The sequence below is a fragment of the Prionailurus viverrinus genome, chromosome C1 (genome assembly GCF_022837055.1).
Source record: "Prionailurus viverrinus isolate Anna chromosome C1, UM_Priviv_1.0, whole genome shotgun sequence".
Classification (NCBI taxonomy): domain Eukaryota; kingdom Metazoa; phylum Chordata; class Mammalia; order Carnivora; family Felidae; genus Prionailurus; species Prionailurus viverrinus.
In genome coordinates this window covers 85,528,952-85,545,611 of record NC_062568.1, presented here as the reverse complement: position 1 = coordinate 85,545,611, position 16,660 = coordinate 85,528,952, and the positions used below count along the sequence as shown (strand labels likewise).

Here is a 16,660-nt window from a genome sequence, read left to right as displayed (position 1 = left end):
TTTCCACTTTATTTAATGTTTTCCTGCACTGAAAGTGAGTGCCCATTTATACATAATTTTAGTAAGTTGACTATAGCTGTCGAGTTGTCTTAAGCATCATAAAGATTACAGAGAACTATTCACCAAACCTGAAAAAGAAAAGGAAAAACTGTGGACTTTACCTAGCGCCCTCCCAGTACTACTTAATATATTCTGACATGTTTCAAATTATAGGTCACAATCTATTTATACCTCTGGAAAGTTCGTTTTCAGCCAGCTTTGTGAAAATGAAACTGAAATATTTTTGTCCTTTCTGTGAATAGAAGGAAGCCAACTCAAACCATCCGAGATTAGCTTAGAAAGTCATAAGACTGAATAGCTTAGTACTGCTCCCACCATGTGGTCCAAATGAACCAGTAACTGTGCTTCATAAAGTCAGCAGCAGAATTAGAGAGAATCTTACTTTCAGTCTCTCACAGGTTTTTTGAGAAGGTGCAAGGACTGAGAACAGCACCCGCCACTCATAAGCAGTCTAATTAATATATATTAATTACCGTGATTGGAAATAATAATAATTATTACTTTATTACTTTCTAACAGCAATGCATGTTACTTGGGGAGCATAGAAAATAGATACATACTTTTTTTTTTTTTGCAACATGGCGGCTTAGGAGGACACTGGGCTCACCGCACGTCCTGCTGATCACTTAGATTCCATCTACACCTGCTTAAATAACCCAGAAAACCGCCAGAGGATTAGCAGAACGGAGTCGCTGGAGCCAAACGCAGACGAGAGGCCCATGGAAGAGGGTAGGAAGGGCGGCGAGGCGGTGCGTGCTCCACGGACTGGCGGGAGGGCGCCGGGGCGGAGGGGCGGCTCGCCGGCCAAGCAGAGCCCCGAGTCTGGCTTGCAAAAGCGGAGGGGCCTGATGGACTGTGTTCCCACAACAAGCGTGACTTAGCGTCTGGGAGGTCATAAGTTAACAGCTCTGCTCGGAAAGCGGGAAGGCTGGAGGACAAAGGGAGGGAGAGCTGCTGAGCCCCCTGACGACAGAGCTCAGTTTGGTGGGGAACAAAGGCGCTCGCCAGCGCCATCTCACCCACCCATCCCCCAGCCAAAATCCCAAAGAGAACCAGTTCCTGACAGGGAACTTGCTCGCTCTGAGCAAACACCCAACTCTGCGCTTCTGCGGAGCCAAACCTCAGGCAGCGGATCTGACTCCCTCCCGCTGCCACAGGGCCCCTCCTGAAGGGGATCACCTAAGGAGAAGCGATCTAAGCCTGCCCCTCCTGCCCCCGTGCACCTTGCCTACCCACCCCAGCTAATACGCCAGATCCCCAGCATCACAAGCCTGGCAGGGTGCAAGTAGCCCAGGCGAGCCACACCACCCCACAGTGAATCCCGCCCCTAGGAGAGGGGAAGAGAAGGCACACACCAGTCTGACTGTGGCCCCAGCGGTGGGCTGGGGGCAGACATCAGGTCTGACTGCGGCCCCACCCACCAACTCCAGTTATATACCACAGCAAAGGGGAAGTGCCCTGCAGGTCCTCACCACGCCAGGGACTATCCAAAATGACCAAATGGAAGAATTCCCCTCAGAAGAATCTCCAGGAAATAACAACAGCTAATGAGCTGATCAAAAAAGATTTAAATAATATAACAGAAAGTGAATTTAGAATAATAGTCATAAAATTAATCACTGGGCTTGAGAAAGGTATACAGGACAGCAGAGAATCTCTTGCTACAGAGATCAAGGGCCTAAGGAACAGTCATGAGGAGCTGAAAAACGCTTTAAATGAAATGCAAAACAAAATGGAAACCACAACGGCTCGGATTGAAGAGGCAGAGGAGAGAGCAGGTGAACTAGAAGATAAAGTTATGGAAAAAGAGGAAGCTGAGAAAAAGAGAGATAAAAAAAATCCAGGAGTATGAGGGGAAAATTAGAGAACTAAGTGATACACTAAAAAGAAATAATATATGCATAATTGGTATCCCAGAGGAGGAAGAGAGAGGGAAAGGTGCTGAAAGGGTACTTGAAGAAATAATAGCTGAGAACTTCCATGAACTGGGGAAGGAAAAAGGCATTGAAATCCAAGAGGCACAGAGAACTCCCTTCAGACGTAACTTGAATCGATCTTCTGCACAACATCATAGTGAAACTTGCAAAATACAAGGATAAAGAGAAAATTCTGAAAGCAGCAAGGGGTAAAGGTGCCCTCACATATAAAGGGAGACCTATAAGACTCGTGACTGATCTCTCTTTTGAAACTTGGCAGGCCAGAAAGAATTGGCATGAGATTTTCAGGGTGCTAGACAGAAAAAATATGCAGCCAAGAATCCTTTATCCAGCAAGTCTGTCATTTAGAATAGAAGGAGAGATAAAGATCTTCCCAAACAAACAAAAACTGAAGCAATTTGTCACCACTAAACCAGCCCTACAAGAGATCCTAAGGGGGACCCTGTGAGACAAAGTCCCAGAGACATCACTACAAGCATAAAACATACAGACATCACAATGACTCTAAACCCGTATCTTTCTATAATAACACTGAATGTAAATGGATTAAATGCGCCAACCAAAAGACATAGGGTATCAGAATGGATAAAAAAACAAGACCCATCTATTTGCTGTCTACAAGAGACTCATTTTAGACCGGAGGACACCTTTAGATTGAGACTGAGGGGATGGAGAACTATTTATCATGTGACTGGAAGCCAAAAGAAAGCTGGAGTAGCCATACTTATATCAGACAAACTAGACTTTAAATTAAAGGCTGTAACAAGAGATGAAGAAGGACATTATATAATAGTTACAGGGTCTATCCATCAGGAAGAGCTAACAATTATAAATGTCTATGCGCCGAATACCGGAGCCCCCAAATATATAAAACAATTACTCATAAACATAAGCAACCTTATTGAGAAGAATGTGGTAATTGCAGGGGACTTTAACACCCCACTTACAGAAATGGATACATTATCTAGACACACGGTCAGTAAAGAAACAAGGGCCCTGAATGAGACATTGGATCAGATGGACTTGACAGATATATTTAGAACTCTGCATCCCAAAGCAACAGAATATACTTTCTTCTCGAGTGCACATGGAACATTCTCCAAGATAGATCATATACTGGGTCACAAAACAGCCCTTCATAAGTTTACAAGAATTGAAATTATACCATGCATACTTTCAGACCACAATGCTATGAAGCTTGAAATCAACCACAGAAAAAAGTCTGGAAAACCTCCCAAAGCATGGAGGTTAAAGAACACCCTACTAACGAATGAGTGGGTCAACCAGGCAATTAGAGAAGAAATTAAAAAATATATGGAAACAAACGAAAATGAAAATACAACAATCCAAACGCTTTGGGACGCAGCAAAGGCAGTCCTGAGAGGAAAATACATTGCAATCCAGGCCTATCTCAAGAAACAAGAAAAATCCCAAATACAAAATCTAACAGCACACCTAAAGGAACTAGAAGCAGAACAGCAAAGGCAGCCTAAACCCAGCAGAAGTAGAGAAATCATAAAGATCAGAGCAGAAATAAACAATATAGAATCTAAAAAAACTGTAGAGCAGATCAACGAAACCAAGAGTTGGCTTTTTGAAAAAATAAACAAAATTGACAAACCTCTAGCCAGGCTTCTCAAAAAGAAAAGGGAGATGACCCAAATAGATAAAATCATGAATGAAAATGGAATTATTACAACCAATCCCTCAGAGATACAAACAATTATCAGGGAATACTATGAAAACTTATATGCCAACAAATTGGACAACCTGGAAGAAATGGACAAATTCCTGAACACCCACACTCTTCCAAAACTCAATCAGGAGGAAATAGAAAGCTTGAACAGACCCATAACCAGCAAAGAAATTGAATCGGTTATCAAAAATCTCCCAACAAATAAGAGTCCAGGACCAGATGGCTTCCCAGGGGAGTTCTACCAGACGTTTAAAGCAGAGATAATACCTATCCTCCTCAAGCTATTCCAAGAAATAGAAAGGGAAGGAAAACTTCCAGACTCATTCTATGAAGCCAGTATTACTTTGATTCCTAAACCAGACAGAGACCCAGTAAAAAAAGAGAACTACAGGCCAATATCCCTGATGAATATGGATGCAAAAATTCTCAATAAGATACTAGCAAATCGAATTCAACGGCATATAAAAAGAATGATTCACCATGATCAAGTGGGATTCATTCCTGGGATGCAGGGCTGGTTCAACATTCGCAAATCAATCAACGTGATACATCACATTAACAAAAAAAAAGAGAAGAACCATATGATCCTGTCAATCGATGCAGAAAAGGCCTTCGACAAAATCCAGCACCCTTTCTTAATAAGAACCCTTGAGAAAGTCGGGATAGAAGGAACACACTTAAAGATCATAAAAGCCATTTATGAAAAGCCCACAGCTAACATCATCCTCAACGGGGAAAAACTGAGAGCTTTTTCCCTGAGATCAGGAACACGACAAGGATGCCCACTCTCACCGCTGCTGTTTAACATAGTGCTGGAAGTTCTAGCATCAGCAATCAGACAACAAAAGGAAATCAAAGGCATCAAAATTGGCAAAGATGAAGTCAAGCTTTCACTTTTTGCAGACAACATGATATTATACATGGAAAATCTGATAGACTCCACCAAAAGTCTGCTAGAACTGATACATGAATTCAGCAAAGTTGCAGGATACAAAATCAATGTACAGAAATCAGTTGCATTCTTATACACCAACAATGAAGCAACAGAAAGACAAATAAAGAAACTGATCCCATTCACAATTGCACCAAGAAGCATAAAATACCTAGGAATAAATCTAACCAAAGATGTAAAGGATCTGTATGCTGAAAAGTATAAAAGCTTATGAAGGAAATTGAAGAAGATTTAAAGAAATGGAAAGACATTCCCTGCTCATGGATTGGAAAAATAAATATTGTCAAAATGTCAATACTACCCAAAGCTATCTACACATTCAATGCAATCCCAATCAAAATTGCACCAGCATTCTTCTCGAAACTAGAACAAGCAATCCTAAAATTCATATGGAACCACAAAAGGCCCCGAATAGCCAAAGTAATTTTGAAGAAGACCAAAGCAGGAGGCATCACAATCCCAGACTTTAGCCTCTACTACAAAGCTGTCATCATCAAGACAGCATGGTATTGGCACCAAAACAGACACATAGACCAATGGAATAGAATAGAAACCCCAGAACTAGACCCACAAATGTATGGCCAACTCATCTTTGACAAAGCAGGAAAGAACATCCAATGGAAAAAAGACAGTCTCTTTAACAAATGGTGCTGGGAGAACTGGACAGCAACATGCAGAAGGTTGAAACTAGACCACTTTCTCACACCATTCACAAAAATAAACTCAAAATGGATAAAGGACCTCAATGTGAGACAGGAAACCATCAAAACCTTAGAGGAGAAAGCAGGAAAAGACCTCTCTGACCTCAGCCATAGCAATCTCTTACTCGACACATCCCCAAAGGCAAGGGAATTAAAAGCAAAAGTGAATTACTGGGACCTTATGAAGATAAAAAGCTTCTGCACAGCCAAGGAAACAACCAACAAAACTAAAAGGCAACCAACGGAATGGGAAAAGATATTCGCAAATGACATATCGGACAAAGGGCTAGTATCCAAAATCTATAAAGAGCTCACCAAACTCCACACCCGAAAAACAAATAACCCAGTGAAGAAATGGGCAGAAAACATGAATAGACACTTCTCTAAAGAAGACATCCGGATGGCCAACAGGCACATGAAAAAGATGTTCAGCGTCGCTCCTTATCAGGGAAATACAAATCAAAACCACACTCAGGTATCACCTCACGCCAGTCAGAGTGGCCAAAATGAACAAATCAGGAGACTATAGATGCTGGAGAGGATGTGGAGAAACGGGAACCCTCTTGCACTGTTGGTGGGAATGCAAATTGGTGCAGCCGCTCTGGAAAGCAGTGTGGAGGTTCCTCAGAAAATTAAAAATAGACCTACCCTATGACCCAGCAATAGCACTGCTAGGAATTTATCCAAGGGATACAGGAGTACTGATGCATAGGGCCACTTGTACCCCAATGTTCATAGCAGCACTCTCAACAATGGCCAAATTATGGAAAGAGCCTAAATGTCCATCAACTGATGAATGGATAAAGAAATTGTGGTTTATATACACAATGGAATATTATGTGGCAATGAGAAAAAATGAAATATGGCCTTTTGTAGCAACGTGGATGGAATTGGAGAGTGTGATGCTAAGTGAAATAAGCCATACAGAGAAAGACAGATACCATATGGTTTCACTCTTATGTGGATCCTGAGAAACTTAACAGGAACCCATGGGGGAGGGGAAGGAAAAAAAAAAAGAGGTTAGAATGGGAGAGAGCCAAAGCATAAGAGACTGTTAAAAACTGAGAACAAACTGAGGGTTGATGGGGGGTGGGAGGGAGGAGAGGGTGGGTGATGGGTATTGAGGAGGGCACCTTTTGGGATGAGCACTGGGTGTTGTATGGAAACCAATTTGTCAATAAATTTCATAAAAAAAAAATAAAAAAAATAAAATATGATTGCCAACCCCCCCCCCCCAAAAAGAAAATAGATACATACAGAGAAGGATCTATTTCCTTATATAGACACTTTATGTATGGATTTTTTCCATTTTGGACTCATATAGCCACTTCTTGTCCTTTTTAACTTCAAAATGCAATGTGAATTACTGGATCTTATGATGTTTCTATTTTTAAATTTTGAGGAACCTCAAAATACCATTTTCCATAGTGGTTACACTAATTTTCATTCCTACCAGCAGTGCATGAGGGTTCCCTTTTCTCCATATCCTTGCTACATTTGTTATTTCTTGTTTTTTTTGGTAGTAGCTATTCTGACTGGTGTGAGGTGGTATCTCATTGTGGTTTTGATTTGCATTTACCTGATGATTAGTGATGCAGCATTATTTATACTAGCCAATATATGGAAGTAATCTAAGTGTCTTTGGATAGATAAATAAAAATAGGATATATATGTACAATGGAAGATTATTCAGCCATGAAAAAGAATGAGATCTTGCCACTGTGATGACATGGATGGACCCAAAGGGTACTATGCTAAGTGAAAATATTCAGATAGAGAAAGAAAAATTCCATATGATCCCACTTATATATGGAATCTAAAAACCCAAACAAACATATATAAAGAGTTGACCCATAGAATAAACTGGTGGTTGCCACAGGGGAGGGGTTAGGGAATGGGCAAAATGGGTGAAGGGGAGTTGGAGGTACGGGCTACCAGTTATGGAATGAATAAGTCATGAGGATGAAAGGTACCAGCACTGGGAATATGGTCAATGATACCTTAATAGCACTGTATGGTAACAGATGGTAACTACACTTGTGACGAGCTTAGCATAACATATAGAGTTGCCAAATCACTCAATTGTACGCATGAAATTAATGTAACAGTGTGTGCCAATCATACTTCAATAAAAATACAATACCGTACAATGTGAATATTTTCCTATATTATTATATATTCCACAATTCTGGTTTTATTTATCATATAACATTCATCTTTTAGGTATGTTTTACATACTATTTGAACTCAGGTTTCTATCTCTAATTTTACATTATAAATAACAGTATATTGAACATCTTCACTTCTAAATATTTTGTTTTTTATCATTATATAATCCTTGGGATATGTTTATAAAACTGACATTAGTTAATTAAAGAACACAGAAAAATTTTAAAACTCTTGATGAGTGTTTTCAAATTACCTGCGTCAAGATTTTTACCCTGAACATTTTCTTCTTATAGTGATTTGAAGATGCTGGTTTCATGTGTGTGCGACTGGGATCCTGTGCTTTGTGCTCTCCAAACTCCTCCTCCCTCTTTTCCTCTTATCTTCCTTTTTTCTATGTTGCGTGTATGTGTGAGACTTGTCTTCTGTCATTTGATCAGTATGCTTTCTGGTTTTTTTTCCTACTTGATTTGTCATAGCTATGTCTTTCTATGTCACATATTTGTTAACATTATATGCACTATTTTATGTTTTTGATTTTACATTTTCAACTTAATATTCTCTTGGATTCTTAAAAAAGCAAGTAGGACCAAATATCCAGCTCTCAGCATTCCCTAAATATAAACAATATTTATGTTGAGGAAGCTAGGACATCAAGCTTAATTTAAATGAAAAGTTGCTCTCATATAAGTAAAAGTGAAAGAAAAACAAAGATGGGCAGTTAAAGGTGGGCATGCATACCCTTTATCATGATGTTAATTAGGTGGTTGTGTACTCCATGTCCTAGGTACAGATGTGACTTGAGACACATCAGTGTTCATGTTTTGTCACTACTCCCATGATGTTTTCAGGGTATCCAAAAGTTCCTAGCTTAACTGGGAGAGAGAACACTTGGAGAGAACACTTTTAGGGCAGCCAATATTTGATGGCAGTGCCATCATCTATGCCACCTTCATATTGGGGGCAGTGTCCTGAACAGAAAGAGCCTGAATGAATGAGAAAGGAAAGTCTCACCATCTACTTGCTTACAATTATAAAGTCGCTGCCTGTTGCAGGGAGACATAGTGAGAAGAATCTCCCCCCGCCCCAACCCCCACCGCCTTTCCTTACTCCTCTTTACTCCTGTTTTAGTTGTGGGGACAAAATCGTTCATTGCCCAAGTCCACAGATGTGGTTACAGAGAAGGCTCAAGCAGAGTTTTTGCTTCTTCTTTTCATATTCATTTAAGATATTCATTACAAATATTATCTATATAGAAAATTGTATTGTCACTCCTTTGCCTAGCCAGTCCTGCTTTTATGTATTTTCAAACTTCCCAAATTAAAAACTGCTTTCCCTTCTGCATAACTCCAAACTGTATGAGTGGGAATATTTGGCTATATTGCCCCAAATTTACAAACTCTCTTGCTCTATTACTCTAAATCAGCTGTGTAGAAAACCTCGATTCATTTTGATATGAACACTGAAATTTTAAATAATAGACTTATAAGAGTAAGGAAAATACCAAACAGCATCAACATACCTTAGATTATAAATACTTATAAAAGTGAAGATTAATTGTAAATATATAAATATATTTAATCAAATACCCTCATTATATCCATGATGAGAAACATTCTTAAATTATTCTTTATTTTCTATAATAGAATAATTGAAAAATTCAATTCTTTACTCTTATTTTCATTATTTTGCTCAGGGCAAACTTTATCTTAATTTCCTCCTATGAGGTCATAGAAATGAACTACATGCACCCTTGCAGATATAATCAATGTCAAACGATTTCATTTTATAGTACTTTTCTATATGAATATAGTTCATATATTTTATTTTTAGCTTTCTCTCTTTCAAAAAAAAAACAACTTAAGGAATGAGGAAAAACTCATTCCTAGATGCAAAATTTTAATTATGCCTCTCAGATGTGTGATTTTAATTAACTGGTGACATTTCCTTTGTTTAATTATTATAGTTCTATACAACTGTCATAAACTTATAAATTTTAATTAAAGCTGCCCCAAACCCTAGTCATATAGTGTCCACATAGGAATTTGCCAAAAGGCTTAACTGTAAGTAAACCAACAATGAATAAATCCATGAATTGCCCACTGGGATTTATTTAACAAATTAACATTTGTGTGGAGATAATGAGGTTCTACAGTCTATAATAGTAAACAATGTTTTTATAAACCCATATTTTTAAAAGTAAAAAATGCTTTGTAGATGACTTATTTGGATATGATATTATTATAAATAATTAGATGCTATAAGACAATAAACTTCATGGCCATATCTCAAGCTGAATTCATATAAGGACTCATTTATATAACTAATTCGAAAAATAATTTTTTTGAACATGTTACCTATGTAAATCAAGATCTAATACTCTATCTGGGTGCAAAGATAAAATACATGTACTAAGAATACAGCAAGATCTGGACAAATGATTTGAATCAAACACTAAAAGTTGTGCTGTATCCACATGTAGTTCGGGATCCATTAACAGGACAGCAAAATCAATAGAGATTTGTCCTTGTGGATCCATTGCTGGTTGAGTAGATATTCATAGTCTGGAGTACCAAACTCTTCTTGGCTTAAATATTTCTAAAGATAAATATAAGAAAATCATCTGGTTGTAACCCAGTAATTTTTATTATCTTAATGAGAAAATTAACAAATTATAAAATCTTTATGCAACTCATTTGTAAAAGAAAGCTTCTTCCCTAAAGAAAATGGTATCTGTGTTACAAAAATACAATTACAGTGTCCTAATATCCTTTTACTTCACATTAATTCAATTTTCATTTGCATATTCAATGATGGTCCCAGTACTACAGTTTCTCCCACAACAATGGAATATACTCTACCATAAGGAGTAGCTTCTCCTAGGCAGAGTGAAAATATGTAGTAAGATCTGGTGCCTTTTTATTTCAATCAACTTGCTGAATTTTTTTTCAGAATTCTATTAAGTAGTTAGAATACCTTAATTATCAATTAGTCATAAGTTAAAAATATTTGTAGACATAAAGGCAAATTTAAAGAAATAGTAATGCTTTTACTATTAGAATGGAAATCAGAAACAGTTTGGTTCCTCTGAACTCCACTGAAAATGCTTCTTCATGTGGCTCTTTTCAGTTAGCATTATGCTAAATGCTTCAAAAAATAAAATAAGCAATAGAAGCAGTGAGAATTCCCAGTAAGACAGAAATTAACTGTGTAGGGGATGTGAAGATCATATGGATTAATTTTCCATTTGACTAAATTTGCATTTATTGTAGTAGAATTAAATGTGCATAAATTGCACTCTAATAGTTGCATACTATCTTTTAGACTGATTTTTGGAATTTACAAATTATATTTTTATTATGCATTGGGGTTAATTTTTTCCCATGGGAACATGTTTTAAATATAATAGAACTAAGTAGAAAAATATGTTTTAATGTTCACTTATGCACTGTAGAAAATCCTTTTTGCAAACACAGCTATTGCATAGTTTAATAAGAATTTCAAGTATATCTTAACATGTAGTAACCTGATATTTTCAAAGCATATTATGCACTGTATTACAATACCAACAAAGTAGTTATAATTTGAGATAGGAATTATGATGCTATCAGGTGTAATGATATAGTATATTGATATTTATTTTTTTAATTTAACCTAATTTAACTTAATTTAATTTTTTAAAATATTTATTTTGGGAGAGAGAGCTTGTGAGTGGACTAGGGGCAGAGAGAGAGAGAGAGGAAAGAGAGAATCCCAAGCAGGCCCCACACTGTCAGCACAGGGCCCGATGCAGGGCTCAAACCCATGAATCATGAGATTATGGTCTGAGCCAAAACCAGGAGTCAGATGCTTAACTGACTGAGCCAACCAGGTCCCCCTAATTTAATTTTCAAAAGCAAATGATGTTTAGCATTAGGCAAACTGTTTAACTAAAAAAGAACATGTAAAAGAATGAAACTGGACCATTTTCTTATACCATACACAAAAGTAAATTCAAAAGGGATTAAAGATCCAAAAGTGAGACATGAAACCATAAAAATCCTAGAGAAGAACACAAGTGGTACTCTATTTGTTATCAGCCACAGAAATTTCTTTCTAGATATGTGTCCTGAGGGCAGGGAAACAAAAGCAAAGATAAACTGTTGAGATTTCATCAAAATAGAAAAGCTTCTGCATATGAAGGAAACAATCAACAAAACTAAAAGGAAACCTACAGAATAGAAGAAGATATTTGCAAATGACATATCTGAGAAAGGTTAGTATCCAAAACTTATTGAAAATCAACATCCAGGGGTGCCTGGGTGGCTCAGTCAGTTAAGTATCTGACTCTAGATTTTGACTCAGGTCATGATCTCAGTTTGTGAGTTCAAGCCCCATGTTGTGCTCTGCATTGAAAATGTGAAGTCTGCTGGGGATTCTTTCTCTCCCTCTCTCTGTCCCTCTACTGCTTGCTCTCACTCTCTCTCACAATAAATAAACATTAAGAAAAAAAACCTTCCATATCCAAAAAATGAATAATCCAACTAAAAAATGGGCAGAACACATTCTTCCAAATAAGACATCAAGATGGACAACAGACACATGAAAACATGCTCAACATCACTGATCATCAGGAAAATACAAATCAAAATTACAATGAGATATTACCTTACACCTGTCAGAATGGCTAAAATCAATAACACAAAATACAAAGGTGTTGGTGAGGATATGGAAAAAGGGTAACCCTCTTGCACTGTTGGTGAGAATGTAAACTGGTGCAGCCACTCCGGAAAACAGTTTCTCAAAAAGTTGAATATAGAACTACCCTACAATACAGCAATTGCACTACTGGATATTTCCCCAAAGAATAGAAAATTACTAATTCAAAGGGATACATGCACCCCCATGTATTATCTACAATATTATCTACAGTATTATCTACAATAGGCAGTATTATCTACACTAGGCAAATTATGAAAACAGCCCAAATGCCCATCGACTGATGAATGGATAAAGATGTAATATACACACACAATAAAATATTACTCAGCCACAAAAATAATGAAATTTTGCCATTTGCAACAACATGGATGGAGGTAGACAGTACTATGCTAAGTGAAAGAAGTCAATCCAAGAAAGATAAATACCGTATGAGTTCACTCATATGTAGAATTTAAGAAACAAAACAAAGGAGCAAAGGGGGGGAAAAGAGGGAGAGGTAAATCAAGAAAAAGCTATTATCTATAAAGGACAAACTGATGGTTACCAGAGGGGAGGTGAATGGGAGGTGGAACAGGCAATGGGGATTAAGGAGGGCACTTGTTGAGATGAGCACCATGTGTTATATGGAAGTGTTGAATCACTATATTGTACACCTGAATGCTAACTAACTGGAATTTAAATAAATTGAAAAAAAAATCTCTACCTTGAAATATCAAAATTAAATAAAATTAAAAAAAAGAAGAGCAAATTTTGGAGACAAACATATAAGGCTTATAAAACTGGTGTTACTTAATCATTCTAAGCCAGCATCAGAATATCTATGAACACTGAGCCCTGATACATGGCAGGCGGTCAACACATGATAATGATCAGTACCATTGCTAATTTTGTGACTAGAACTTCACTACTGAATTTAGAACAAACGCTACTGATTATGGTGAATTAACAATTATATTTAACTTGTGTTTATGTATTCTTTATTAAGACATCAGGAATTATATCTGTAACATTAAGTATTTTCTTTATGTTTTTCACATATAAGGAAAAATGCAAATTATTTTAATATACAGTGACATTCACATATTTACCCAGTGTTGATGGCATACAAGTTCCTCCATTTTGACAGTAGTTGCTACAGTGATTGACTTCACATCTGTCTCCTGAATAACTAGGCCAACAGTGACACCTCAAATCACCCTTCTCATTTAAAAGGCATCTTCCTCCATTTTCACAAGTCAGTTTGCATGAATCATCTGGTTATAAGAAGAAATGTACAAATTAGCATGCTATTCAATGGATGGCAGAGTAAAGACAATTTAAATAAATAAAAATTAAATATTAGGATCTACTTTTTTAAATAAAATTCTCCAAATAAATACCTCTACTATAAAAGTAGAAGAAACAAAATAGTATAAACACTACCTGAAAACAGAGACATAGATGTTAACCACTGTTGAAGGTTGAATACAAATATTGAATTAACTGTTATCCTTCAGGCGTAAAGAATTATCAATCGTTTCTTATATCTATTAAAACTTTAACAAAACAAACTGAAACTTCCTAAAAATATAATATTTTATAAGCAATGCATTTTCTTTGTGATATAAGCAAACATGGCCTATTTTTAGGACTATTTGATATTTAAACAAACTAAAATATGTAGGATAAATTTAGAGTATATATACATATGTATATATATATATATATATATATATATATACACACATATATATATACACACACACACATATAATTTGTGGTCTAGAAAAACATTTAAATGAAAGTATATTCTTTGATATACATCCTTATTAACTATGTATAAACAACTTAAAACTAAAAGTCACTTAGATTTGGTAAAAGAGGTTGATAAAACAGTGTCAGAAACATTTCCATATGTAACATTTCCATATGGAAAATGATTAGGCACCATCTGTCTACTTAATACATTTTGGTTGAGGATAAGAAAGGATAGTCATTCCCTTGGGTTGCAAAATTATTTTTAAAAATATGATGAGTCTGATTTATGATAAGAATTGGTTTGGAATAATTTTTCAGGTTATTTTTCTATGTGTGCTAACATGGCCTTGCTCCATTAGAAATACTGCTTTACTTAGGGCAGGCCATAATGCCCAATGGAACACAAATGATTGAGAATACTGTAAGAAGCATTCGGCTCTAGAATATGTCTTCTACTAGAGTCATGCCTCTTTTACAGTGAAGTAAGGTCAAATCAAAATAGCCTGTATTCCTTATTCAAGATATATTGGCCCATACATAGTAGAAGCTTTAATGTATCACTGCAATAATCATACAAGCACCGTAAAGAACCTCAGTGACTTCAAATTAAAAAAAAAGAAGATTCAAATATCATATCCATTGTCATCAATAGAGACTATTTATCAGCTGTACTAGACAATTCTGAGACTTGCCTCATTGTAAAGCAAAGAAGTGAATATAGAGGTTGAGTTCTCAAGAAAGATCTAGAATGGAATTATAGGCTTTCTTAGTTTAAAATTCACCCAAACATTTCTAATTCATTCAGCATAAAAGATCCTAATTGGAGCTGTGAATATAAACAGTGAAGATAAATATTTAAGGCATTATGATCACAGTTAAGATTATTATGTGGGGAGTTCATTTTCACCTGTAAATGTTCTAAGTGAACTACATAGATATTCAAAATCTAGGGGTGCCTGGGTGGCTCAGTCTGTTAAGCATCCGATTTCAGCTCAGGTCATGATCTCACAGTTCATGAGTTCAAGCCCCACTTTGGGCTCTGTGCTGACAGCTCAGAGGCTGAAGACTACTTCGGATTCTGTGTCTCCCTCTCTCTCTCTTCCCCTTCCCTGCTTACACTCTGTCTCTTTCTCTCAAAAATAAATAAACATTAAAAAATTTTTAAAAAAGCCGAAATCTCTATATGTTAGGACAAGTGCATTTCTACAATGGGCCTCGTAGGCAACAGAAATTTTAAAATATAACACTGTTTGATGAAATAGAAGTGGAGTTTCAAAACCTAACTGTAATAGTTTTATAATGAAAAAGAAGGCTGCTTTTGCCAATGACTAAATCACCCCTAGAAGCCAAGCTCCAGCAATTATAATCAACGATAGGAAAGAGCAGGTGAATACTTTTCCAAGAATGAGTAGCATTTGAATTTCAAATTTCTTACATGAAGATTAAAAATATTCAGTGTCTCATCATTTAACAATAGCAGGTAGAGAAAGACAAGTAATTATAAGGAGCAGAAAACTTGGCTGTATCAAATGTTAATGTCAGGAAAAAATTAATTGTCATTTATCTACACCAATCAATAATTCTGAAATCTCCTTATTTATATTCTTAACTGAGGTGGTCCAAGCTGTATGCTACCAAGACTCATATGCATAGAGGCCAATATGAATATTTTTAATACTCTGATTATTTAAAATGTAAAATTTTCTTTTAAATTACAAAATGAGCTTTTAGGAGGTACCTGGAATCATGTCTTTCAATCAGATCTGAAAGAGTAAAACTGAAATTTCTTAAAAAGTTTTAGATCTTGAATAAGTGCATAGTTAGACAAACATGCTTTCTCATTCTAAACATAAAACTATAAAATTTGGTGATGTAATATAGCGAAAAACCTGCTTCATTTTCCTACCTACTTCATGATAGATTTATCTTAGAGTGCTGTGTGCCTACTTTTTGCAAAGCATTGTGTTAGGCAGTTTATATATGTCCTTTCCAGTATTTTCAGTGACTCTGGACGTGGACAATACAGGTGACATAGAGGCACTGGGGTGTGCTGTGTGACAGTTAAGAGTGTAGAATGCCTAGGTTCACCTTGGGATGACAATCAACTGAGCCTCTTCATGCTTTAGTTTCCTAATCTATAAAAATAGGGGTAATGATAATACTATCATTGGGGATCTCAGGGGAATTAAATACAATAATATACATATACTTACATGTGCTTTGCTCATAAACCTTAAAAATATTTATTATTACTACAACTAGTAGTAATATTTATTGTTAATCTAATTTTATACAGGAGAAATGGAGACTAAGGGAAGGCAGGGTCACATAAATTAGTTAAGTGATAGATCTTGGCCTAAAACAAAGCTCGACCTCAGATCTACCCCAGGCCAACCTCTTCCTGTATATTTGTTGGATTACTGGATAAATAAACGTGGATTATTAGATAAAGTATTTACACTAAGCAAAGAAGAAAAAAGGAATGTTATGTAGAAGAGATATTAATGTCGAGTTATAAAGGGAAAACAGCAAAAATTATAGGCAACTTGACCATAAAAACAACACTGATAACATCTGAATCGATGTAAAAGTCACATTGGTGGCATTAGTAGAATACTTCTGTGCAGAATCTTAATCTCTCTCTGAGGGGTCTCTAATACAGGTAGACACAGTACATAGGGGGCACCTGTGAGATCATTGGTTAAGAGTG

At 36.4% G+C, this 16,660-nt stretch overlaps 1 protein-coding gene across 1 annotated transcript in view; it reads right to left on the bottom strand.

Moving 5' to 3' along the window:
- Nucleotides 1-16,660, bottom strand: part of LRP1B (LDL receptor related protein 1B) — a 1,903,200-nt gene that overhangs the window by 77,312 nt on the left and 1,809,228 nt on the right. The window contains exon 83 of the mRNA XM_047873645.1: nucleotides 13,302-13,466. Coding sequence (XP_047729601.1) covers nucleotides 13,302-13,466 — 165 coding nt within the window. The remainder of the gene's footprint in view (nucleotides 1-13,301; nucleotides 13,467-16,660) is intronic.